This window comes from Dermacentor silvarum, chromosome 1 (genome assembly GCF_013339745.2).
Source record: "Dermacentor silvarum isolate Dsil-2018 chromosome 1, BIME_Dsil_1.4, whole genome shotgun sequence".
Taxonomy (NCBI): Eukaryota; Metazoa; Arthropoda; class Arachnida; order Ixodida; family Ixodidae; genus Dermacentor; species Dermacentor silvarum.
In genome coordinates this window covers 386,908,338-386,934,339 of record NC_051154.1, presented here as the reverse complement: position 1 = coordinate 386,934,339, position 26,002 = coordinate 386,908,338, and the positions used below count along the sequence as shown (strand labels likewise).

General features: G+C 45.3%; 2 protein-coding genes across 2 annotated transcripts; one reads left to right on the top strand and one right to left on the bottom strand.

Moving 5' to 3' along the window:
* Positions 1-485: 485 nt before the first annotated feature.
* LOC119437519 (thiamine-triphosphatase) lies at positions 486-1,429 on the bottom strand. Its single transcript, XM_037704528.2, has one exon. It carries the CDS (start codon positions 1,305-1,307, stop codon positions 603-605), a length of 705 nt encoding a protein of 234 aa, XP_037560456.1. The 5' UTR covers positions 1,308-1,429; the 3' UTR covers positions 486-602.
* Positions 1,430-7,354: 5,925 nt separating this feature from the next.
* LOC119437518 (zinc finger protein 471) lies at positions 7,355-25,795 on the top strand. The gene is made up of 6 exons (XM_037704527.2): positions 7,355-7,545; positions 7,695-7,725; positions 14,553-14,653; positions 19,263-19,379; positions 23,161-23,243; positions 23,950-25,795. Exons 1-6 carry the CDS (start codon positions 7,527-7,529, stop codon positions 25,243-25,245), a joined length of 1,647 nt encoding a protein of 548 aa, XP_037560455.1. The 5' UTR covers positions 7,355-7,526; the 3' UTR covers positions 25,246-25,795.
* The last annotated feature ends 207 nt before the right edge of the window (positions 25,796-26,002 follow it).

Genomic DNA, 26,002 nt, shown 5'->3' with positions numbered 1-26,002 from the left:
CCCGCAGGACGGGCAGGCGTCGTCGCGATATACGTCGGGGTAAACTTCGTGTTGAACGGCCAGACACGGATATATATGTGCCGGTCCGTAAATGCCAAAGAGAAACAGCTTGCGCCCTATTCAATTTTGGGTGAGGGGGTGGAATTTCGTAACCTCGTTGTGAGTAGGTGGAGCATCCCTGTGGCTGTAGGGGGGAGGGGATGTCGGTGCTCCTTACAGTGGAAGCGCGGTCGGTGAGGTCGCGCGCACAGCCTCGTGAGCAGACTCATGTGGACACTGGCCGTGTGGAAATAGCCAATTGGCCCCGTGGGCTGCACTCTCTCGATGGTCGGTGAACGTGCGCTTCTCCATGCTCAGATCTCGCAACGATAGCTCAGAGTATACAGAGAAGCTAAAACTATTTACGCAAGCAATATACGCCTTCTTTCTCAATTTCCAGTTCGCATACTACATGATATCGCGTTTATAGCCATGGAGCAGTGTATTTTAGTTTTATTTAACTTATAAGAAGGCAGAATTCGGTTGGTGTTTGAGATCTCCTTCAAAATGCGTGATGGGTTCCACGTGCAGTGCCGTGCGTTTCACACGAGGCCCAGACATCTTTATTTAGCTGTGTGACGTGACCATACACAGTCGAGCAGACGATAATACAGCTCAGGTCGTCGAAGCCTCAGGTAACTTTCTACTTTTCCTTCTGGCGGCGGCCCTTCTTCGTCAACACCCAGCTGGGCGGAAAGCGCCGAAATCTCGGCGGTGGCCCCCTCGACGGCTCCGGCCTGCAGATCCGATCCATCGTCGGACTCGACGAGCACGACCTCTATTTCGCCCACCGAAAAGCCCCAGTCGGTCTCGTCAATGTCCACGACGGCGTTTCCCGCCGGCGCCTTGAAGGTCTTGCGAACGGTCGTTATCACCGCCAACTCCCGAAGCGTGCCGTTGGCGACCAGGTCGCTGACCCGCGAGACGTCCTTTACCAGCCTAGTCTGTGGAAGCACTTCTCCGAGCGTCGCCATTATCTGAGCGTCGCCGCGAACTTCTCGGTAGGCAGTGGCTGCTGCTGCGCACGAGGCGTCTCCCTTTCTGCGATGCTTCAGCTCCCACGCGTTGTTCTCATCGCTGCCGCGCAGCCTAAGCCAGTGGTCTCGCAGGCAGAGAAAGTAGTCTTCCGTGTCGTAGTAAGTGTCTACGAAGGTCTTCCGAGACACGAGACTGGCTCCGAGCGCGAGTAGGCGTCGCTCGACGTCTGGCGGCACCCTGAACTTGCGTTCGATCTCTCGGCAACGTGTGGGAGGCTCTGCTGCCGTCATACGTAGAGTGAGTTCACAACAACACAGAGCTATATGCAGAGGGCACGCGCAACTTCGTAGGTCCCGCTTTGTGGTCCCGCCGTCCCGCTATTTATGCTGCGCATGCCGCCATATCAGAAACAGATGCTAGAGCAGCGAGACGGGTCCTCTGAGCAGTTGAAGCCAACATTCGCGGCCATATTGCTATGGGCAAGAGTAGACGCCTGCATGAACGCGATGCGTGACTGCGGCCCACAGCACAAACGAATCAATCTAATAAAGTTGTATCTACCTACAGAAAGTTTAGTTTTGGATTAGTGTTCTCTCTACCATATGAAACTATGCTCTCTACCCCCTCTAGGGCCCTTCATGACATTATATAATCTAGGAAGCCACGACGGTGTCTTCGAAAATTGCTATAGGTCTTTTTTCTTCTTTTTACTGCATTTACTAAGGTACTAGTTGTGAAGACAGATTACATGATTAAGGATCTACTAATTAGTTAGTGTCTATTCTATTTTTTTATTGTATTCTACCTATTTTTGTTGCTAGGTTCTCTATAAAATCAACTTTACAGTTTGCTTGTTCCACGCAAGAAAGCCATACACCATCCCCAGCGCAGTTGACGCAAATGACCGTTCGGTTAGTTCGACGTCAGTTAATTCGTATATTCGGTTAACTAGACTATGATGGAAAGTTCCAAACTGTGCCCAGTGTTTTTGTTGAAAGAAAATGTTTATTTCAACCTTCAAGGTGTAAAACATGGGAATCGCCAGCTGGCATGCGTATTGCGAGACATGCCCAGTCGGCACTCCAAGCACACCACTAGCTTGTACAAGGGGCGGGGAATAAATAAAAGTGTGTCACAAGTAAAACATGGCGGCTGTTTGCGTGTGTGTAGCATGGGGAGGAGGCGAAAGTTGTGAACAGTGGACAATGGTCATGGCACACCAAACTTGAATTGCAATGGAAGAGCAATCCTTTGTGTAGGAAGAGGTAAGGCAGGCTGCGGTTTACTAGAGGTTGGATTGAGCAACATTTTCACGAGACACACAGAAGAGAAACACACACCACAGAGCGCTTCTGTGCGTCTCGTCAAAATGTTGCGCAATCCAACCTCTAGAATGCCATACCAACACGCCCAGTCTCAAAACCTGCAGTTCACATTGTATGGGCTTCTGCTACTGAGGGGGCATTGCAAAACTCCCGTAAAGAGCACTCTCCAGGACACCCATTTTGAGCTGCACAAGCGTTAATTAGCCACCGCTAATGAACGCATGGAGCCACATCGCCATCTATGCCAGATTCTGCCTGATCCTGATGCACCAGATCAGCCACATCGATGGGATGATAGACAGTGCCCATAGCCACGATCCTCCACCACCGCCTCCACAAAGATTACTTGGATTGCAGTAGTGGTCTCAAAACATGGCTCATGCCCATGCATTGGCCACGCTGAAGATGATGAAAACTACTTACAAGGACAAATACACGAAACAAACAAAAATCAAATATTAGGTAACATAGACTTATTCATAAATAACAAAAATGAATGAAGTATGGTTAGCTTATAACCAGCAGAGGGGTAAGCATTGGTGTACCTTAGAAAAAAGAAAAGACAGAAATGGGGAGGATAGACAAGTCTGACAAAAAAAAAAAAAAAAATTGAGAGGGCGTTCTTGATAAAGAAAAAATAATTGCACTATGACCAGCATCTCTAGCAGCATAATGTTCTGGAAGCTTCAATGTCCAGTGAATACTGTTTTCTTCTTCCACATTTAGGAATCTATTAATTTTGGCTGTTATTGCAGAGACTGTGAATAATTTTGCAACCTAAGAAGTATTCTAAGTAGCATTGTGTCGTATTCAAAACTTTCAAATACCGAATCGAATATTGTCCTATTCGATTCGGTTTTCAAATCACAAAGAAAGCAACTGTGGTGTGCAAGTGCCGGGCCGTGGCAGCTTTTTTAACACTGGCTTTTTTTTAAGCATGAAAAAGAGAGCTACACAAACGGTAACATTTTGCAAACATTTGAAAGTGATGTTTTTGAATGTGTTCTTCAAACCTTGCATTGACATTGTGGTCATAAAATTAGATATTAGTTTCTTAATTGGTGCTAATTATTATACTATTACTAATAAAAAAATTCCGGAGACCAGGCGGTTGCTGATAACATACGGTGGGTTACATCTACATGCAAGGCTTTGCTTTTTTTAAGCCATGTTAGCCGGGACACTTGTCATGCAAGACTGCAGCTTTATCACAATTAACTGACTGACAACGCTTAGCTCTTTCCTTGCTATTTAATTAAATATTAACTGCAGCATATACTGGGTGAACTAAGTATTTGATAACACAATGATGGGTTCAAGAATAGCAATATTTCAACAATGTTTCAGACAACATTAGACATATTTGCTGCACATTTCTTACAAAGTTTTGTTTTACTGCTGCTTTTGGATACTGTCCAATCAGCCATTTGCTGCCTCAATAACAGATTGAATTCGGCTTCAATAAGGACTGTGTTCTCATCAGATGCTGGTCGTTAAGAGATGCTCAGGCAGAGCAATGGCAGGCCAGGCCTGTTACTGGCCCCGCCCGTAGCAACAACACCACCACTACCACCAATATTTTATTTGTTGGTGCTTCAATAATAGCATGATCCAGGCAGACGTACATTGAGGTCATGCAATGGAGACATTTGATCAAGCCATTTGTCTGTGGGCGGTAGCTGGAAATTGTCTTGTGGACAGATGAGAACATGAACAGCACTGGAGGCTCGTAGAACATGAAAAGGAGGAGAGAAAGACCTTGCGTATTGTGCCTGTTTGGCAGTCTCCCTCTCAGCGACACCCGTCATGCATAGCAGGTATCAGTACAAGAGCTAAGACGCCACAGCGAGCACGACATGGCCACAAAAGTCCACAGCCACCTTATGCACAGAAAATTTGACTAATGGATTTGGTGCATGGCAATGTCTTTTCAGGGTTTCCACGCACTACGGCCACCCCCTGCTGAAGAAACAAAGCCAGTGAGGACAAATAAGTGTATGAGGAATCGGTGCAGCATGCACCATTACAGAGACCAACCTTACAGGACATTAAAGTTTTAGTGAGACGAAAAACTTGTGTCCCCCTTTTTTTGCTTTTTTAGGTAGCTGTCGATGAATGAATGAACGAATTCCGGGGCTTTAGGTGCCAAAACCATAATTTGATTATGAGGCATGTCATAGTGGAGGACTCTGTATTAATCTTCACCCCCAGGGCATTTTTAATGTGTACCCAATGCAAGGGACACGGGCGTTCTTGCATTTCGCCCCCATAGAAATGCGGCTGCCGAAGCCAGGATTTCATCCCGCGACCTTGTGCTTGGCAGCACAATACCATAGCCACTGCAGCGGGTAGGTAGCTGTCGACACCATAGTTACGGTACGTAGGCTCAATTCCTTGAGAGCACCACAAATTAATAATAACAGCACCTAATGTACGGCCTACCCAAAACATTCATCAAGCACAGCGCGGCTTCAGACTTGAGAAAGGCTACTTTTGACGTCACCGAAAGTGGAGGTGGCAAGGTGTGATGGTTGAAGGCCATACAATGACTGTGTCGCCGAAAGCTGCCAAACTGTCACCTACAATGGTTCGCTACTCTTGGAAATGCAGGTGACGCACTCTCCCCTATTGTCCCATCACGTACTGAATGGACTCAGCTTTAGGCACCACGGCCACAGTGTGTGTGTACCACCATCAGTGGCATCTGGTACCACGAAACCCCCGCAACAGGTTTTGGTGACGAAATAGGTAACCATTTCCACGTCTGAAGCGACGCTGCTCTTGGCACATGTTTTGAAACGGTGGCATTAAAGGCTAATGTAAATAATTATCTGCTGCACTCTCCGAGAATCAAGACTCCATAATGGAATTACTGGGGCAGAGGGCTATGCAATAAAGTAATAAAAACAGGACAAAAAAATTATATCAGTACTCCTTTATCCTTTTTTTTTGTACAAGGCTAACATACATATATGCACAGGAAAAATAATTCGGGCATGATCTTGATATCTAAATGCAAAGACAAGAAGTCACGTCATTGGGCACATCAACAGGCCTGATGCCATGAGCTCATTTAATGTCGACATGCACACCGCACCATTCAAGAGGCATGTACAAAAAGTATTTTTGAAAATAGCATCTTCCATGTGCAGAATGAATGACTGGGCAAGTATGCCACAAGATGAGCTGCAGATCGATCAATGCTTCGACTAACGCCAGTTGCCGCAGCAACACATTATTCTGGATGTCGTGTCCTATGAACTGAAAACTGAGCTCTGCGTTTCACGGTACAATCTGCTGACCATATAGCTACAGAAAGGTCTAAAGCAACATTGCCTTTACTGTCAGGGTCCGTACGTACATATAACACACAGCTCAATGTCTTCGAAACGCTAATGTGCAACTGACTCGGCGGACAGCTCTCTTCAAGCGATGCCTCTATCGAACGATTAAGCGTCCTCGGCCTGCTGCCTGCGCGTCACCTCCTCGACGAGCTTGATCTCCTGCCTCATGTCGTCCAACTCCTTGCGAACGGCCGCGATCCGCTCCACAAGCCTTTTGTTGGACTTCTGGAGCGCGTACTTCTCCTTGCGAAGCAGCGCCACGTCCTCGCCGGCCGCCCGGCTCGGTATCCGAATGCGCTCGAAGCCAACTTCTCGCCTGCGCGCGTTGCGCTCCATGTTGAGCCTGACCGTGGCCTCCAGGCTGCGACAGAACCTGCACAGTTCGCCCGGTTTCGTCAGCACGAGCGGGCAGCACACGTGCCTCCAGGCGTCGAGCGAGTCGAGGTAGGCACGCTCGGGCTTCGCACCGGGGTACACTTTCTGGTTCGGGCCTCCCCTGCAGACGCGCAACGCGTCCACGGCCGACAGCAGTCGCTCCAGATCGGCGCCGCTCGCAACCTGCGCGCAGACGCCGGCGATCGCCTTGACAGGAACCCCCACCAACGAGACGGTTACGCTGGCGTCGCTCTTCACCACCACGGTTTTCGGACAGTACACGGTGGTTATTTCGTCCTTGCCGGCGATCAAAGTTTTCGGCAAGTGCAAGGCCGTGATCTTCGGCACGTGCTTGACCAACACCTGCGAGAACACGATGTCGCGGACGCCGTCCCTGTCGACGCAGTGGACCGCCCACGAGTTCCTCGGCAGAGTCAGCTGCTTGGCGATGCCGAACAGGCGGTCGAAGAGGTCGTTCGGGACCGCTCTGTCGGCGCCGCGATCGCTGGGTGCCTGGTCGGAAACGGCATTTTCTGGTCCGTCGTCATAACGCTCGACGCTGTGACTGCGCGACATCTTCCCAGCCGTTCGTAAATTTAGCTGGGACGTTTGACTTCAGGGTACGTCCCTGGGCAAAGTTCTGAGCGGCTCCGCGCCACACACATGGTCCTCGCGCGTCAGCTGCCGCCCGAGTGACCCCTGGTGACCCTCTCTCCACTAATTCTCCGCTGGATGGTGCGAAGAATGGCCTCTTTTCCTTGGGCAAAGATGTACCCGAATTTCAGCTTGACACGAAGCACCTGACCATGGTCTGATGGTCTGTCAGTACGGAGCATGAAGGCTGGTCCGGCTTAATGCTCTGGTCCGGATCGGTGCTGCACCACACCACACACAAGCACGCCGTTGCCTAGCAGCCGGAAGCACAAATCGTACCTGGAACTCGTCACTGTGATCTAGACGGGCAATCTCGCGTTTCTAATTGCTTGTCTCTGTTGTTCCCCGCGTCATTTTACCACCATCCACCGTGCCACCATCTTTCCACGGTTGCGACTTCATCTATCCATCATGTTAATTACCTTAATTTTTTTAGTGGACTACGTGCATTGAACCAATATGACGTGTTTTAGGAAGGTACTGCTTGCCATCTGCCAGCTTTTGTCACCTTTGTTTTGCAAAAAGAAAGTAAACCTCTTATACACCGTTTATTAAAAAAACAAGGTAATAAAAATAAAATACATTAAAATAAATATATTTATAAATCTAATAATATTACGCAGTTCGCAAAATGGCGGCGCCCAGCTGACGCAGGTACCGAATGCAGGCGCGCAAACTAAAGACAGACGTCTATGCAGACGCCCTGTTCGATCAAGTTTAGTGCGCTTAGACGAAATCGCGCTTTTATGTTAAGTCGTACGAATTTTAAACGTGTGACTGTTTTTGATGGCTGACCGCACGCCTAGATGACATGGAGTGTCAAAATAGAGGTGCGTTCACTTGTTGATGGCATTTTTCCGAATGCTTCACGACTTTAATGCACATGACATCTTTGACACGTGTATGCGTTCATTTCTTGTTGTTCACCCAATTCATTACTGCACTTGATACTGATTGGGCTTCTCGATGTTTCTTGCAGCGCGAAAGGCAAGCTTGCCTGCCCGGTTTGAGTGAGTTCATTTTGCGTCTCTCTTTGTTTCGTTTTACTTTCTTTTTCTTTGAATGCCTTCAGTTCCCTGACATGCCGTGCGTTCAACGGGCATCTAGGGCCGGAACATGTTCATGTGGGCCTCATGCCTTGGACTTTCCCCTTCCCGGGCGACAGCGGTTATCTACAATAAACTGATGTTTGAATCAGTTATTGTTTTGTTAAAAAAAAAAAAAAATGAGGCGGGGGGGGGGGGGGGGAGTTAAATACAAGACGAAGAACAAATCTCGCTCTATTTGTGCCGTATGTCCAATGATGATTCAGCTACAATCACTTTCGGGCCCACTCGGCGATCAGCCACAGTCAGCCAATCAGCATCCATTTTCAGTGAAGCCGATTGGCTGAGGTGGCAGGCAGAACGCCTGTCGCTCCAGTGAGGCGTTGCGCCGCGCGTTAAGTCACGCACTAGTGAAAGCTGGTGACAACCTTCCCGAATGGGGTCAATCGAGATCAGCGGTCCCCTGGTCTAGTTAGCAATTCCAATAAAGCCCATTATCTCCAAACTCAAGTTGCTCAATCACTCTTTTCCGACAAGAGTGCCTTATTTACCAAACGCCCTGTAGCTTCGTGAAACCCATGATCTTAATACTTCAATAAGCATGCGCACACATATCTGGAAGTTAGCACAATGTGCTTGTTCCTGGTTGTGAACTACTATTGGTTTTATGACCATGCACCTTGTGCAAGGGAGAAGAAAGAAACAAACAATTTGGCAGATATGTGGTAAGCGTGCATCAAGGACAGCATCAGTTGCAAGTGAACCCCTAAAGAGGACTGCAAGGATTTTCCAGCAAAATCTAATGTTTTTTGCACTCTGGTTAATTAATTACAGGCACTAGGATTTTACCACGAAAACACGATTTAAGGGAGTCACTGTAGTACACATCAAAACTCACTGTCAAAAAATTTTCAACTGCTACAACCTGTGTGAATTCTTTCAAAATAGCTGCTGCGTACACTGATGGTTGCAAAACCACTTAAGGCCACGAAAGGATGGGAGTGGAACACATACAATAAGAGGAGGCTAGATGCCTTGCAACTAGCTTGCTAACTTCTTTTCATTTCGGTAATGCATAGAAGCTAATTGGGCCAACCTCCTGCACTTTTGTGGACGTGCTGATTATGTTCACTGTGACGGCACAATATACATAAATGAGTGAGCGTGTGTCTGAATTAAGTCAATTGATAGTTGGTGCCCGCAATGTCATACATGCTTCGTTACCATTTTACACCGATGTCGCAGAGGCACTTTTGATTGCGATCGAGCCCTATTAGGATTTTTAAAAATTCTGTCACAATCAACAATCCAACAAGTTGGATAAAGTTGCACAAGCTGTAGCGCACAAGGTTTTGCTAAGGGGGCCCAAAGCATTTGACAAATTTGCCTAATATGCAGTAAAGTTGTAGTGCAGGCATCGGCCCACAGTCGCAATCAAGAAGCTCTATCGTGATGCACATATTACGATTGACTGGATGCAGATCGAGCAAAGTCGCGATTGAAAGTGCCTGTATAGGCGCACTCGATCTTGATTGATTTCAGTCACAATCAAAATGCTCTTGCAACGCCAGTATTATACATACTCCTGAGACCCCTTGTACGTTATGTTGTACCTTGCCTTCTATCCTTCTCAAAAGTAACTACAAAGAGATTACGTAACATTTTCGCCCTGGATGTGTCGTTAGATAGATGCCGAACAGTCTGAAAGTGGTTTAACCATAATATTGTGGCCAGCCATCCAGAAAAATGACAAAGCTTTGATATAAGTTGTTGTGTCATCACGGAAGACAAAAGACAACTGTGAAGCACGTTTAGAATAACGCGAAATGACATGAAAATCTAGGATGCATCGTCACTGTAGTAAACCACTACACGGTGCATCTTTATCGCGGTGTGTGTGCGAAGAAAAGCACTTTTTACTATATCAAACATAAAGAGATGGTTACTTTGTTCACGTACATGGAAGTCCTGTTTCTAGCATCACTATGTGCAAAATTCTGCATGCGAGGATAGTGCATCAAAAGCACTGATTAAAATTCTGATATTTAAGCTGTTTTTTTTATGTCTTGAAGCACTTCTGGTTGGACCTGTGCTGCAAGTTTGAATAATAATGGTGTAAAGTGTTTCAGTAAAATGGGTTTAAATGTTGCCCTAGGTGTTTAATGTTGGCCCTAGGTGTCAGTTTGACTTCATGTAGGTTCACTTCTTTCACTGTTTTCAAAATGTTTTACACCAGGCACAAGTGCCTGGATAGGTGCTTTCCAAGTGCAATGCACATGAAATAGCTGACATTCTAATATCTGATGTTAATGCAAAGGGTTCTCGCATGGAGTCTACATTCTGTAAATTTGAAAAAACTCACTGAGGAATTGAACATTCCTAAATAGTTCTGCAGCTGTATGGTTTTCGTGATTATGAAGGTACAAGAAATATGGCAAAAGTAAATTTTCTATGTACAGAGTTATTGGCCACCTGGGATATGTAAAAAAAAAAAAAAAGGATTTTTTCGCATTCGTGAGATATTATTCAGTAATATTAACCAAGTTCAAAAGCGATTATGTCCCAGAGCTGGGTCTCAGGAGAATATACGGGGGCTTTTTCATTTATTGACCAACTAGCTCTGTTCAAGATAAACGGTACTGCTTGAGCAATGATGATTGGGCAGATGGAGGACAGGTGCACCAAAGCCTGGATGAGCTCTTTTAACCCTTTAAGGCCCAGTGATTCCAAATGGAATCATCAATTTTGTAGCTCAGTGGGCCCCCAGGTAAAAAAAAAAGGTTGTTCTTGTGCTACAACTCATATTTAGCCCTTGCTCTACATATGCTGGGAAGCTGGTAGACTCAAGGAAGTGCTGCCACCTCCGAACGAAAAAATAAAAGAATCGCTTGCAACTGTTCCCGCCATTCGCTGAGATCCCCTCTTCTTTTCACTGTGAAGAGGTACGACAATTATTTTATTTTTGTCTCGAACATTTGCACTTTGACCATTAGGTGTTATGCTATCCGTTCGCAGTAAATTTATTCGGCGAAAAGTATTTGCGGGTACCGGAGACCTTTGCGAATCTTGATTCCAAATGGAATCATTGGGACGTAGTGGCCTCGACTACTCGCGCGATACATTTTTGATTGACGTTACCTCACTGACTAAATCGCACGTTTGTTCGCGTTAAAACGGCGTTTTCATGCCGTACTTGGCCATGTTTTGGGTGCGTGTTACCTGATAGATCATTATCGCGTCAGGAGCCTGTATTGTTGGCGGAGCCTTCCTCTGTTTTTTGTGATTTTATGCTGTTGATATGAGCTTATGCTGCGTAGATAAACTTTTTTTGGGGGGAAATCCCTCCATAATATGGAAACATTTTCTTTCGGAACTGACGGCGACAATCAGCACATGCGAGTTTTATGGGAAAAAGAAAGAAGTCCCGAAGCTTGTGCTGATCCCTCGAGGTGACATTGATTCGTCCGATGAAAAAGAAGTCATCGCACAAAGTAGAAAAAATAGAGAAGAATGTGCTCTTACTCCCGCATTCGGTGCGAAACGTGTGGCACACACCTCTGCCTCAACAAAGAAAAGAATTGCTTCAAAGAGTTTCATCTAAAATAGACTTTTCACGTATTGCTTGAAACGACGCATTTCAAGTCCACCAAGTCCCACTGATTCCATTTGGAATCATTAAATAAGTTTTGATTGAAAAGTGTCAGCAAAGATTTTTAAATTTTTTTTAACTACCACGATCGTGCTCATCTCAAATTGTAAAGACCAATTTTTTATATTGAACAGAATTATCTTTGGGCCTGAAAGGGTTTAGCTGATACTATCAAACGAGGCACATTGGTTGGGGTTACCTGGTGCTCTGTGAGGATGCATGCAATTAAGAAAAAGACCGCGTCATCTGTATGCAAACAATGTGACGAACAGGACGTCTTTGTTGTCTCGATGCCTGCTCATGTTTTGTTCCGTGCTTATCCAAAAGTTTCCGTGAAAGGCACAGGTTAAAATGAGCGAAAACTAGAAGCGTCACCAGCTCCAGGAAAAGAGCAAGCTTCATTTTTGTGACTAGCATCTGCTTGTTAGTAGCTCTGACATGGTGTAGAACTATGGAGGAATCATAAATACAAGGCCCTTGTAACCAACGTCTGTTGGCACTTCACCAAGCCCATTAGTGTATCATCATCATCTGCTGATGTAAGTTGATTGTGGGATAAAGCATAGTTTTCTACAAAATTTACTAGAGGGAGCTCTGGTGCTGCGATTCTTCCAATACCATGAAAACAATGGGTAGTACATACATTGTTTAGTCTTCATGTTTGTGGCTTCACACCTTCTTCTTGGGTCATTTATTCTTTTGCACTTCATCTTTGTAATTTTCCAAGCAAACATAGTTTTCCAGATGCAGCAAGGCAACAAGTCTCTCCATTCACATCATTGTAAATTGGTGCATTTATATTAATGCAATATTCTGTTCATTAGCCACAAGGCCACTTTAAACCGGGAAGGCTGAAGTATAGTAGTTAGTAGTCGTAATAACAGTAGTAGTAGTGGTAGTTCTTCGTATTGAAGAATAAGAGGAGAAAAAAAAAAAAAAACGAGGGACCACTGGGGGCATTGTAACTGTCTCACTTCCTTGTGAAATCTCACTCCTCGATAAAATCCATGCCCGTCATTTCCATCCATGCTCGATCCATGCCCGATAAAAGCCCGTCATTTCTGTGCTGGATGAACCATTGTACTGCTCCCCTGGACACTTGTGCCAGACTTTCCTGTTTTAATTTCTGTAGAAAACTCCATGGGACGAAGGCCTCTACCAACCATCTCTGATTGCCCGTGCCTTGCATCAACCGACTCCATTCCACGCTTACAAATTTCCTTGTCTCAGCACACTGCCTAACCCCCCCCTCCGCCCTACCATCCTCAAGTGCATTCCCCTTCCCTTGACATTCATTATGTTACTCTAATCAACCATCAGCCTTCTGCTCTGTGCATTACGTGACCTGCCTAACTTCACGTCTTCATCGCAATCTCAACTAGAATATCGGCTGCTTGCAGTTGCTCTCTCTAGCCTATAAAGTCATCTTCCTGTCTCTTAAAGGAACCATAGAGAGAGAAAATAGGTTGAGTTGTGTTAGTAACTTAAGTTTCTACAATGCTAAAACAACCACTCTCACATTGAGATGAGGCTTTGTAAGCCATAATAGACGCAAAAACATAATACGGGTGGCGGTGACGCCTTCACTTTCCCGCACCTGCTCACCGTGGCATTGTGGATTTTAATGGCGGCTGATGGCGCCTAGTTAACTTTCTGCTGGTAAAGACTGACTGCTTACATTACGTTCTAAACAAGCCAAAGACTGAATTGAGCAAGTTTCGAGAACATTACTGTGCCGCAAACACCCAAATATGCAAAGATATAATACTTTGAAATCTGGGACTCCATGCTGACTTTGCCGCGAAATTCAGAAAGGACAACTTTAACGTTCATTATATCTTCTGATATTCAACCCGTTACCGCAGAGTTAGTTGGACTAGAGTTTTGAAAGTCTACTTTATCAGTCTAAACCGATCCATTAGAGTCCCTTCAACGTAATGCCTATCATTTTCCAGTCTGTCGCTCCTTTCGCACTCCTCAGCTTCCTCTGTAGTTTCTTTGTCATTCTCGAAGTTTTACCTTGTTTAGGTTAGCAGCGGTAGTACGCACTGGTTATGTGCTTTTGCTTTTCTTTTGAATGTTTTTCGGAGGATGACATTCATAACTTAGTAGTGTCTCGCAAACGTACTCCTACCCATATTTTGCTGTTCTACGAATTTTCTTCTCATTATCCGGTATTGTTATTGGCTGGCATGCCATATGTTACAGATTTATAAAACCAGAGCAAGAAAGATGGGGACAGAGATGAAAGAGGTGACAGGACAAACATAGTTTGCTGGGCATTGGGCCTGTTGCCTTTTTGAAGTCTTTGCCCATGTCTTATTTGCTCTGGTTTCATATTCTTTAACCTGTTGCTTCTTTATTGCCCCATCTCTAGCACGTATGGTAGGGTAAACTATCGTGCTGCGCCGTCTAGCCTGCACGGAAGCCTTGCTCATCTATTTATCATTATGACCAGCGTGCTGAAAGACAAAGGCACAGAGAATAAACGGACGATAGCGCACTTGCAGCAAAAACGTTTATTACAGAAGCATGATTTGTTTTTTTCACTACGTACTATATATGTATGCATCTCTGCATGTTTTGTAAAAGGTTTGTTACGGAAGCGGGATTTGGATGTCAAGGAAAGGACACGCTGTCGAGTATGGTGGAGAATTATGCAGTGCGAGATTAGGAAGTTTGTAGGCATAGAATAGTTGGCCGATAGTTGCCCCATAGTTAGCTAATCCAAGACAGGGGTTATTAGAGAATGTTGAGGGAGCCTTTCGTGCTACAGTACACGTGAAGTAACGAAGTAAGTTGGTTACGACCGTGACAAGCAGTTGAATATTAGCAAACGTACTGTGTGGAGTTTGTGGCCCTAGAGAAGCAATTCCACGCCTACACCACTAACAGATCTGTGTGTTTAACAAATATTGTGTAGGAGATAATAGATGAAATATAGCATGTGATTTGTTTGCAAGTATGAGTATACTTTAGAGCCGACATATAAAAGATGGGGTAGGTGGCATGCGGAATGCCAAAAGGAAGTATGTATAGTATTCCCGATTCTCACACCAAAGATGCATCTTGAGCACAGTTTGTTTTTGTGGGTTTGTTGTGTTGGTGTGGTATTGACAGCCATTCACAACATTTCACTCAGGAATTTCTACCTTGAAGATGACTCCAGTGACGTGGCTGCCGAAGAAGAGTGTAGCAGTAGTGCAACGCTGCGAAATGAAGCGGAAGATGTTGCCATTACCCGTAAGTGGCTGCTGAAGCAATTAAATTTGGTATCCAGGAAGAATACCGGGGCAGATCTGTGCCACTTACATTGACCAGGGTTTAGATCACGAGTGTCGGCATTATTGCAAACCTGCTGCTGTGGTGTTCTGCTGCTGATCACAAGGGGACGGGTACGATTCCTGACCTCCACGGCCACATTTCGATAATGGCAGGACAGAAAAATGCTGGTGTACCAAGCTATGCTTGCATGTTAAAGGACCCCAAGTGGTCAAAATTAATTCCAAGCTCTCGTGGCCTCACTGTTGCTTTGGGATGTTTAAACATTATTGGTAAGCCTATAACAATGCCTTCTATGTGATAAGGTCACGGGATTTCTTTCATGTGCTTAATTATAGGTTTTACTTCTCAAAACACGGGAGAAAGGAAAAAAAAAAAAAAAACTCGGAGCAGACGTCACGTGACAATCTTCAAGCCTAGTCACAAAAAATTAAAAGGTAGGAATCGTGGCTAGTCGTTGTTTCTAGTCACCTCGTGCAGCTGCGCAGAGCTCATCGTCTGTTTGTCTGCTGTGCTGTTCAGAAGTTGTGCAACATGCTACTAATTGTGTAGACGCTCGGGACCTAGCGCTCTTGTTACAATGGCAACAATATTTCCTAGTATCTACGGTGAGTATCTATGCTGGCTATGGGGTCAAACATTTTAAGCAAATGTTTACGTAAAACATTGAATTAATTTCAACTAAAGGCATCAAATGCGGCGAGCAGAAAGCAAGTGGCACATGGAAGCAGCAGCAACTCCAGTGGCCAGCAGCACTGAAACCTACTACAAGCGAAGCAACGTACGGCGTTCCGTTGCCGGGATTCATCGCGCACCATGTGCATACTTCCCACGATTCCCAAATTGCAAGCTGTGGTGAGAGAAGGCCGACCACCTGGTGTCACGCTTCCTCCTAGTATTTTCCTTTTCCTCCATACCTCAAAACAACACCTTGGTTGTGAGAGGCACAATAGTCGATGAGGGTAGCTATAGGGGGGGGCTTGTTGGTATGGCATCTTCTATTTTGTTGCAGCGCAAGCTGAACCACAGGGACAACAGAAGGCACATTTGACACATGCACGCAGTGCTATGTGTCTGTCAAATGTGCCTTTCTGTTGTCCCTGTCGTTCAGCTTGCGCTACTACAAAACAGAAGGCACCATTGTGAAGGGATGCAGACTTAATTTTAATCCCCTTAGCCTAGTTAGCGTGTGCATAAATCAAAGCTAGGAAGTGCTTTTTGATTCCACATTCATTGGAAAATGGCTACTTCAGCAGGGGGGGAATCAAACCTGCAACCTTGTGTTCTGCAGAAAATCACAATAACCACGGTGGCAGGTCGTGCTTCACTTTGCTTCACTGCATACTTGTTGACAGGTGTTTGTGCCTACAGTACACGGTGGCTCTTCCATTTCAGATTTTATTCATTACTTTGTAGCCGTTAATTTGCATGCTGCTGAGAAGTGCGTTTCTGAGAAAGTACAGATGCGGCAGCCTCTGTAACCAGGATCCTGTGCTGGCTGTGCTCTCTAAAGACGCCACTGTCTTGCGGCCCGGCCCAGCCTCGAAGACTGCATACCTTTGGAGGACCAGGGATTCCATGATAAAGCCGATTTTCTTCGCCGCTTATGTACGCAGCCTAAAATTAAGGGCTGAAGTCCAAACTTTCCTGTGCACTCTTTAAGTTTCAGTTTGTGCGTCTAATTATGAAGAAATTTGAGATTTGGTTTATTTCACCACTTAAGTACATCAGTACACAACAGAATCTACTAAAATGGTGAGGATAGCACGAAAAAAAAAGCTGCGTTTTAGCAGCTTGACTAGCCCCACCAACCCCTGGTTACGAAAGGCAGCAATGCAAACAAGTGGCACAGAAAAATTCAGGCCTTATCAAAAATATATAATTCACACAGTTTTCACGTCACAGTAAGGTGCAAACAAACTTTCTCAAGAGACCATAATCAGAATAGCATTATTCGATAATAACGCGCAAAATTTAATCTGTTTGTTCAAACCTGCTTAATATGCTCAGGGAGACAATACTGCAGTAATTGCAGTACACAGTTGCTACGGTAGCCATAGACCAATACAGTCGAGCCCGGATATATCGAATCTGAGGGGGATCACGAAAAAGTTAGTTATACAGGTAATTCGATATATGAAATAAAAATTGTATAGAAAAATTTTCGAGGCGGTTTTATTGCTGTTTGTTATACACAATAATTCGTTATAGTATGTGGGTTCAATATATATCGGGGTTCGACTGTGTGGCTTGCCAGTATGTCTTGTTAAGCGTGAGGAAAGATGAAAAGTTTAATTTGCTAAAGTGCATATGTGACAGGCCATTTGAATTATTCGGAACTAAAGGATGTTTAAAAGTGATACTCATATAAAGTTGTAGTATTTAAAACTTTAACAAGTAATTCTGACGTGTGCGCATTGTATAGTAGTCTGTGATGCAACACGAGGCTTTTTTTTTTTTTATTGTGACCGAGTTGTGCAATGATTTCTTGATACTAGTAGCCTAAACTAGGTGACAATAACACAGATTAGGAGAGAATAGAGTATTATATATAACAAGCTTTTGTGGCTTGGCAGTATGCGCTGACATTCTCGTAGGATACCCACGCCATTGCGAAGTTTAATTTCTTATGTATAATCTGTGTGGGGGTTCCCAGGGAATGTACTCACAAAAAAACAACACCCAGTGTCTTTACAGCTTTTTCGGTGAGCCTGTGCTTTGTATACTTTTGCTCACAGGAGTACACAGCGTATGTAGCAACTTATAGCATTGTTTTTGACGTTGATTTCATAAAGGAGGACAGAGATGAGGGGCTACCTAGAGGGACAATGAAGAGAAAAGTTATTTGAACTGTGGCAGTAAATTGCCCTTCCACAATACCAAAAAAAAAAAAAAATCCACTCTAACCAGAGAAAACACTTGGCGCGCCAGAAAAGATGCAGTGGCGAAAAACAAAAGGCGCCGCTGCCTTGAAATTCCCACACCTGCTTGCTGTGGTGTCATGGATTCTGACACTGTCTGCTTGGGCTTAGTTAAATTTCTGTCAGCAAAAATTGACTACATTGTATTTTAATGGAGCCGAGGACTGAACTTGGTAAGTGTCAAGAACATTTATTGAACCACATCGGCCAAAGTGCGAAAAAATACTTTGTAATCTGTGACGTCATACTGATCTACCAACCCTGAGTATTCGGTGCGAAATTAAAAAATTATATTTCGTCTGTCATTTTCCCTTCTAATAATCTACCTATTAACTGTAAAATCAGCAAAAGTTCAGTTCTTCAAAAATACCTTATCAATCTAAACTTAGGTTCAGTGTTTCTCTTTAATGTCCCTCTAAAGAGTCTACTGTCTTGGGGAGTGCCAGGGGTAATATTGACCCAGCAGCCTGGGGCTTGACCATGTATATCACCGGAGAGGGTCAGGAAGTGACGAGGCAATTTATAATGCTGATTCCTGTAATCATGTAACACATTATCATAGTGTAATTACAAAGAAGTAAAAGCACAGCACTCACCAGCTGAAGCAGTTATATCTGCAAAAAGTTGAACAATGCTTGCAATGTACAGCATTGCATGCATCATATGCAGAGGTTGTTTGTTCAGCTCCCACCAGTGGCAAAGTTATCTTTTCTTCCGCTTTAATTTTCCTTCGTTAAGAATATAAGGTTTTTAATTCCTCATAAAATTAACCCACATCTGGAAATAAATATACCGTCCACTTTTTAAAAAGTTACGGCAGAACTCGTCTCGCGATGACTGTCGATGGTAATGGCAATAGCAATCGCGTAATGTAACGACAGACCATATTCCTCAAGCCACGTTTATTTAACGCGTGCAGTGTTAGTGCTGAGGCTTTCGTCGCTTCGACTATATGCCACATACGCCGCAATGCTATTCTTATTAAAAAGAAAGGTTATTCCGCCTTGCTTTCCTTGGTTTCGTTGTCTTTTGGACTCATGTAGTGAACCTGTGAACATACTCCTACGAGGTGTTTGTGCATGAACATGTTGAAAGTGTAGCAGCACCTTGCAGCGTGACAAATACAAGATTGAGAAACAAACGCTGCGCAAGCTCAGTTTTCCAACATCTCATAATCCTGTACCTCCACCAAAGTGTGACAGGGATCACACATGCATCGTAAGAATGAAATAATGTACTACATTACAATCGACATGAAGCATTGTCAGAACAGCATGGCTGACCAGCAGCTTGCGCCAGCATTTGCTCCTCAACCTCGTCTTCTCCACACTGCGAGACACTGCCACATTGTCATCACGTTCATGCACCAACGCCTCATACCAATACGATGACTACGTTGGGACATTTGGGTGCATATATATTGATGTACGATACACGATACATGAATATATGCTGAATGGAATTGCATATCATGTACTCACGGGTGTGTCTTTCCGATTTAACTGTCCGCAATGAGTGCCCCATCCTGTCCAGCTTCAGCTCTGTCCTCTTCCGAATGTGCGGTCAGCCCGACTTACTTCAACATGTACCAATTTTTGCCTCAATGAATATTGCTGAGAGGGTGGGTGTTTCTCTCTCTTGCTGTGCAGAACCGTCAATGCCCGCAGTGCACAAGGCCACACGTGGGAGGAAGTTCCCCTGCCAGAAGTGTGGCCGGTGCTTTGACTCTAGGCTGAAGAGGATGAAACACCAGTTCACGCACACAGGTGGGCCCCTTTCTAAATGACCATCACCAGACCAGCGTCAAGCAACGTTGGTAACGTAGCGGGACAGTCGCTAAACTCGGCGAGTTTTCGGTCACCGTAATGACAACCTTGTTTTTTAGTGACCGTAAATAGCCAGTAAATTGCCCTGGTAGAATGCTTTGAGGGACTTTGGCGGTGTCTAACGCCTCTCCACCATTTTATGTCAAGGAGGATATACACAGCTCCGTTCGCTGCTACTTCTAAATACGTACCAAAGCGCTTTTTAATGAGCCATTTGGGTGCATCAAAACGGCTTTCCTAGGCAAAGCACAATCTTGATATCTGATACCTATTGAGAAAATTGGGGGCTGTTTGTTTTTTCTTTTCACATTCCAACCACTCACTCGTCAATGCAGGAGGTAATTTAAAGCTATGGTATAAAGAAATAATAAGCGAGATGCCTGTAGGAACAATTAAAACAATTTTAAGACAAAATTCCAAGCACGTTATCATCAGCATCATCATCATCACTTGATGATTTTTTGCTAAAGATGGAGTGTTTCGGTCTGCGACCTGGTGACCTTGTCCCAAAAAGGTTACCGACACTGTTTTCAGGCCCTCGACTTTTTCTCTGCATACCTTCATCCAATAGGTTGATTTCGCCACACGTTCAGATCATATATTCCCTTCAGGTGTCAATAAATTCTGTCCATTGAAAATTTAGTTTCATCACATTTGTTGCATATTTAGAATCATGGAAAGCGTACAGCTACAAAATGGATTAAGTATTTTGAATTCATCAGCTAGCTTTGCCAAGGTTACAGAATGCGGACCCCGGTAAAATTAGCATGCTTCCAAATCAAGTGATTATTGGTGATTTTTGCATCCTTCGCCTAAATGAAACTTCGGATGAACGATACACTTTTTTTTCTGTCCCTTCGTGTTCTGTTAAAGCTAAGTCTACTGTGTTTAAACTTGCAGCGCAGGCTAATTCAGAAGTGTTTGCAGAATTACGCAACTTGCTTTAAATATCATTATTTTCATTGGTGCCCTTGCTTCTTGTGGACTATATTAATGCACACAATTGTGCACAGAGCAACCTAAGAGGGCGCATTCTCAACTGGCCGCACATTTTGAATTTTGCTGGTGCTCTAAATCTCTTAAATACCTGCGAACGATATTCCTCACATAGTCCATGGGAAAACTCGTGGAGAAGATGGCCTTGGCCAGACGTCAATGCCACCTACTCTTCGCCCACGACCAAGACGGCAGTCATTGGCTCTTGGGGTGACATCACTCGTCATGAGGGAGTACTGTCTCCAATTAACGCTGAGATCCTTGCCATATTGGAAGCGATTACTATCCCCCTCACACCACGTCAACCATTACCATTCACTCAGACAGGCCGGAAGCCCTTCGTTCTTTCAAAGATAATGTCCTTCCTCGTCATGTTCAGGCATCTTTCGCACTACACATGTAATGGCACCCCTCACTTCACTCTTGGAGTGGGTGCCTGGCCATCAAGGGATACAGAGAAATGAGCATGCTTGCTCTTTCACTTGCGTGCATAAAATACCGAGTGCACCTATTTCATGGCCCGACACCTATCGTGCCAGGATGTATCGTGCAGAACACCGCAAGCTAAGCCACGCTTAAAAAAAAAAAGTAGGCTTACCTGCGTGTGCCCTTCCAGCTCCCTAACCCTCCTTTGTCAAGCTCAAACCCTAACTCTGATGACTGTGATGCCATGCAGCACATTATTGAACATCGCTGTAGTCGCCCACCCGCCGGTGTGCGGTGGCTATCGTGATGCTCTCCACACCTACTTGACTTGCCCCTCTGCGCAGCCCTCCCCTTACTAGCTCCCCACCTCTTCCCTGAGCCTGTATGTCACCTTCTTTTGGGAGAGCTGGATCACTTTGCCTGAATACCTACAAGCCGCGGTTTGTCAGCACCGTAAGGCATTACCAAGGTGCCACCACACCCCGCGCTTCAGGAGCTGCGTAATCACGCGACACCGAAGTGACTGACGGCAAGAACGGATAGCCATTTGAAATAAAGTTATATTCATTGATTCATTAGTTGTGAGGCCCAATGGAGCAGCGTAGCAGACCGCCGAGCGAGCCGGAGTGAGTGCCAAAATGTCACATTGTCCTGCTCCCACGTGACCACCTTCTGTGTCATGACGTCATGGCACAGAAGGTGGTCACGCGGGAGCAGGACAGTGTGACATTTTGGCACTTGCTAATCGCTTGGGAAACGGAACCTAAACTGACTGTGGAAAAGCTATTGCATTAGATTATTTAGTGCGATCTGTAGCTTGCTAGTATTTTTATCATGATTTCAAGGTTCCAAACCTTTAATTAATGCAAAAAATGGTGAGTCGGAATTATCACATCAGTACTCTGAGAAACGCTGAGGAGAACACTGTTGTACATTTTCTCAGGGGATTATTAGGGGTTTGGGGAGGTGGGGCAACCCTCTCGAGCCTTGCTGCCATTGCAGAATCTCAACCGGAAGACCACCCACCCTGCGTTTGCTCTAGCGTCTTCTCTCTAATCCACACTGGCATCTTGTTGTTGTTGTTGCCTCAAAACACGGCTCATACCCATGAGGCAGATTGGCCACACGAGACTGACTGAAAAGTACACCCAACAAAATACTAAAAGGGGTAAAGGCAAACATCTTCCTGTCTCTTATTGTTCGTTTCGTTGTTTTCCTTTTGCTGATGGGTACTACCCACTATGGGGAATTGGCCAAAATTCGTATGGAATTAGAAAAAGGGCATTTAGTCCTGAAGGCTAAGGTAACCTTTGGGGAATAATCGAAGGAATACGTCTACTAAACATTTAACAAGAAATCGCTTTAGGACAATTCTAAAATTTTTCAATGGCTGAGCAAGCGTCTTTATGACGGTGCCCTAGAGAGGAGGTTCCCAGAGAACGAATCTCAGGAATGGAGAATACTTATGCCCATCATTTTCTTTTCCATCGCTTGTTGTGCCAACAAGTGATGTCAAGCTCAAGCTACTTCTTTATCCTCCGTAGCTTTGGTCCCATAGGCATAGTCCACTTACCGGACAGGCATGATGTAGTGATTATATAGTGAGATTCTTGAAGGAGGCAGTGACTAATTACTGCATCGTGGTGGTCAATTTCTGTTCTGTTGAAGGAATGTCATTGTGTCACTCAGGGGGCCTCACCGGTATGCTTGCACCTGGACTAGTACAGCCCCACTAGCCCTTGGCAGTTCTTTTTTATTTTTTATGTTTATATCGGACATCTTAGTAAGTTGAAAAAATCAGGTGGCTTGTACAGAAATTAAAACCAAACAACGAAATGGTGTACCTCTACTCCATGCTGCTGCTGTTATGTTGTGCCTTTATGCCATAAGTTGAACATGCACTTCGGAGAAACATGGCGCTACAAGATGTCGCTATAAGCGCTTCTGCTTCCTCTATACTGCAACAATTGTGGTATGCCGTAAAACATAATACACGTACGCCAGGCTAGAACTTCCTCTTTACTCTGAGGAAACCAAGCGTAGATGACCACATTAAGTACTCCATAGTAGTTAACCAGTTGGCACAATACTACTGGCATGCACCTACTATATTGTGGTGTGGTTGCTTTGTGAAACCCACGCTGTCTTATATTCACACGACTTGCCACAGTATGTTACAAGAGATGACGTTAACTCCAAACATACACAAGCCAGTTTGGAGCCCATAATATTCATTGCTGTAAAGGTCACACCATAGTTGTGCAATTACAATGTATTGCTATACTACTTGATTTACCAGGGGCTGCAAGTAGCGCCTCATCCCTGGACTGTGCCAAGTGCCAGCGGACATTCTCGAGCAGGCTCGCTCTAGTCGAGCATCAAGTAAGTGCTTCGTACATTGTTCAGACTTTCAAATATGCATGGCATGCCCCTCTGTGAAAGGGAAATTAAAACTACTGAATGTTGCACAAGTAAAAGTGGCCAAACCGCTGGTTCATTCGCACTCAAATTTTAAGAAGAGATGGCATTTCCCAATGCACGCAATTTAATACAATGTTTCATATACCACATTCGGCCACATTACTTGCATCTTTCATTCAGAAAATGTCAGAAGTGTGCGTAATCTGCAGTAATGCCTGACAAAGAGATGCAAATTTTGTAGGGATAAAATGGTGGTGCCATGCCTTACTGTGTCAGTGGATGCCATCTTGCCCTAGCAATGGCAGATGGAACCACTGTTTTGTTGCAGGAAAATTGACATTTCTGTCTGACATTGTAGCAGACAATATGTATTTGCACTTGTAATTATAGGGCAGGGTGGTTAATTCAGACTTGTGGTGACCCACACCAGTGGAAGCAGTGCAGAACAGCAGGTAGTAAGCCAATATGTTACGTTTATTAATGCCTCTCTGCCTTTCCTTCCTCCCTTCCCTCTTTCACTCTCTTATTAATGCCTCTGATAAGGAACTGTTTAGCTGCAGGCATAGTGTCACCACTGTGAATTCCATTCAACTTGACGCTCGACTTTCGGCAGTTCTTTTTGAGTTGGAACACTTACGCAGTCCTGGCACAATTCGTTTCGTTCCAGGCATGGCACGAGAGCCGGATGCTCTACTCTTGCCCCACCTGTGGCCGGCAGTTTCGGCAGAACACTGGTCTGTGGCGCCACCTGAGGACACACAAACCGGACGCACCTAAGCAGCGCTACCCTTGCCCCCAGTGTGGCAAGGACTTTGCCAGACCCTACTACTTGAAGGCACACCTGGCCTCCCACGACGAGTCGTGCAAGAGCCGCTTTGTGTGCGACATCTGCCAGCGAAGTTTTTTCCAGAGGTCAGATCTCAGCCGCCACCAGCAGACGCACAACAGTGAGCGGCGCTTCGAGTGCAGCATCTGCAAACGAGGGTTTTTGAATCTTTCAAGCTTCAAGCGGCACGAAAAAGAGCATGACTCAGCGCAGGGGACACCCTGTCCCGAGTGCGGAGCCACGTTCAAGCGGCCCTACCAGCTGAAGGAGCATGTAGTGAGATACCATGGTGATGCGGCACTTTTGAAGCTGCTCGCACTGAAAAAGAGGTTCAACCGGAGTGCAAGTGCACTCAAAATCGACAGAAAGCAGACCTCAAAGCCTCTGTTACAACATCACGCCGACAACGTACTACAAAGGAATGGCCATAACACCATAGGTGGTGTGCAAGGTCGCCTTGAAGGTGAGAAAGATTATCTCCTGAGGGAAAGGTTGACAGCTCGTGTTGATGTAGCGCCCGCAAGTGACTTGCAGATCTGCGACAGGCCAGAAATTAACAAGTACCCAAGTCGGCTTCAAGAGCAGCATACGAGCAGTGGCAAGGCGACAACGGCATCTAGTTCTAGCGGCGTACCACTGGGAGGCGGTACAACACTATCTGAGAAGCCCACTGAACAGGCACTGACAGAAGTTGGAAGCAATCCAGCTAGCTTGCCAACGCTGCAGGGCAACGGTTGTGCAGAAACAGGGCCTGTAGACCAAGGAGACATCCTTCAGCGCTCACTCAGGGTTCTGCCGATAGAATGCATACAAGGTGATCTCGGCGGTGGTCTAGGCACCGAGCCTGAAACCAATTTTGTGAGTCATCCCGACTTTGGAAGCCAGGCTTACTACGACTGGCTGTCGGGCTTCACGTCTGCCTGCAACCTTTCCACGCTGCCTCTCGACGCGGAGATGTTCATAAAAGTGACCCAAGTGCTTAAGACCATCAGTGATGCTCTCGCGACACCATCTGGCGTGCTCACCTGTCGTGAGAACTTCAGAGTCTTGCTTGGCATCTTGGAGGACCTTCAAAGAGTTGTTGGAAGCCACCTCAACTTTGTGCTTGAAACATTGCAGCCATCGCTGCCAACATAAGTGTCAACCATAGTGCCTGTGCATCGCAACTGCCAGAGTAGTGACATTAGCACCTGTGCCGACATTGCATTGGGGCTTAAAAGAACCGTGTTCTTGACTCTTCATAATCACTGTTGCAAGCAAGGCTGACATAATGCTGTCTTTAATTTTCATACGCTTATCCTTTCATTTTCTCAACTCAAAGCACAGCTTGCGCCCTTCAAGCTTTGTCTTTGTCAAATGGGCCTTCACACATCTACCTCATTTGACGACTTCGCACAGCAAAATGAGCAGACTTTGGAAGAGAGCTTTCATTCCTTAACGGGTGCATCTAGTCAAGAAATCATTGTTGGGCACTTCAAGATGTAAGCAAAACTGAAATCGAAAACCCATGCAAGTTGTACGATGTCACCTAGCAAGTGGCTGATCTCTTGCTCGTGTGTTGACCACACGCTACTATAAATATTGTTGCCAGCTCAGCGGTGTGCTGGCCTCTTGTTGGTGTTTGTTATGTTGGTTAAAGCTTTTGCCAATGTATATGTTCAATAAACTTCCACCAGTTACTTTTTCACTATGTACTTCAGCACACAATTGCAGAATTGAAGCTAGCGAGTGCGGAAGACTTCCCTGTGGGAAATCCAGAGACTGATGCCAGTTTTGAGCATTCATCTGCAAAATCTGCCACAATGTGTACACTGATATTTTACATAGTTTCCACATGGTGCCGATTGTTGGTTAGACCCCCGCGCTAGCATGCCATTTGCCAGCTTTCTGGTTA

Bases quoted from the DNA above. Each gene is read 5' to 3' on its own strand.
- LOC119437519 (XM_037704528.2), bottom strand. From the start codon at position 1,307: ATGACGGCAGCAGAGCCTCCCACACGTTGCCGAGAGATCGAACGCAAG.
- LOC119437518 (XM_037704527.2), top strand. The intron at 7,726-14,552 runs GTGAGTTCATTT...CATTTCACTCAG, and splicing joins AGCTTGCCTGCCCGGTTTGA to GAATTTCTACCTTGAAGATG. The intron at 23,244-23,949 runs GTAAGTGCTTCG...GTTTCGTTCCAG, and splicing joins TCGCTCTAGTCGAGCATCAA to GCATGGCACGAGAGCCGGAT.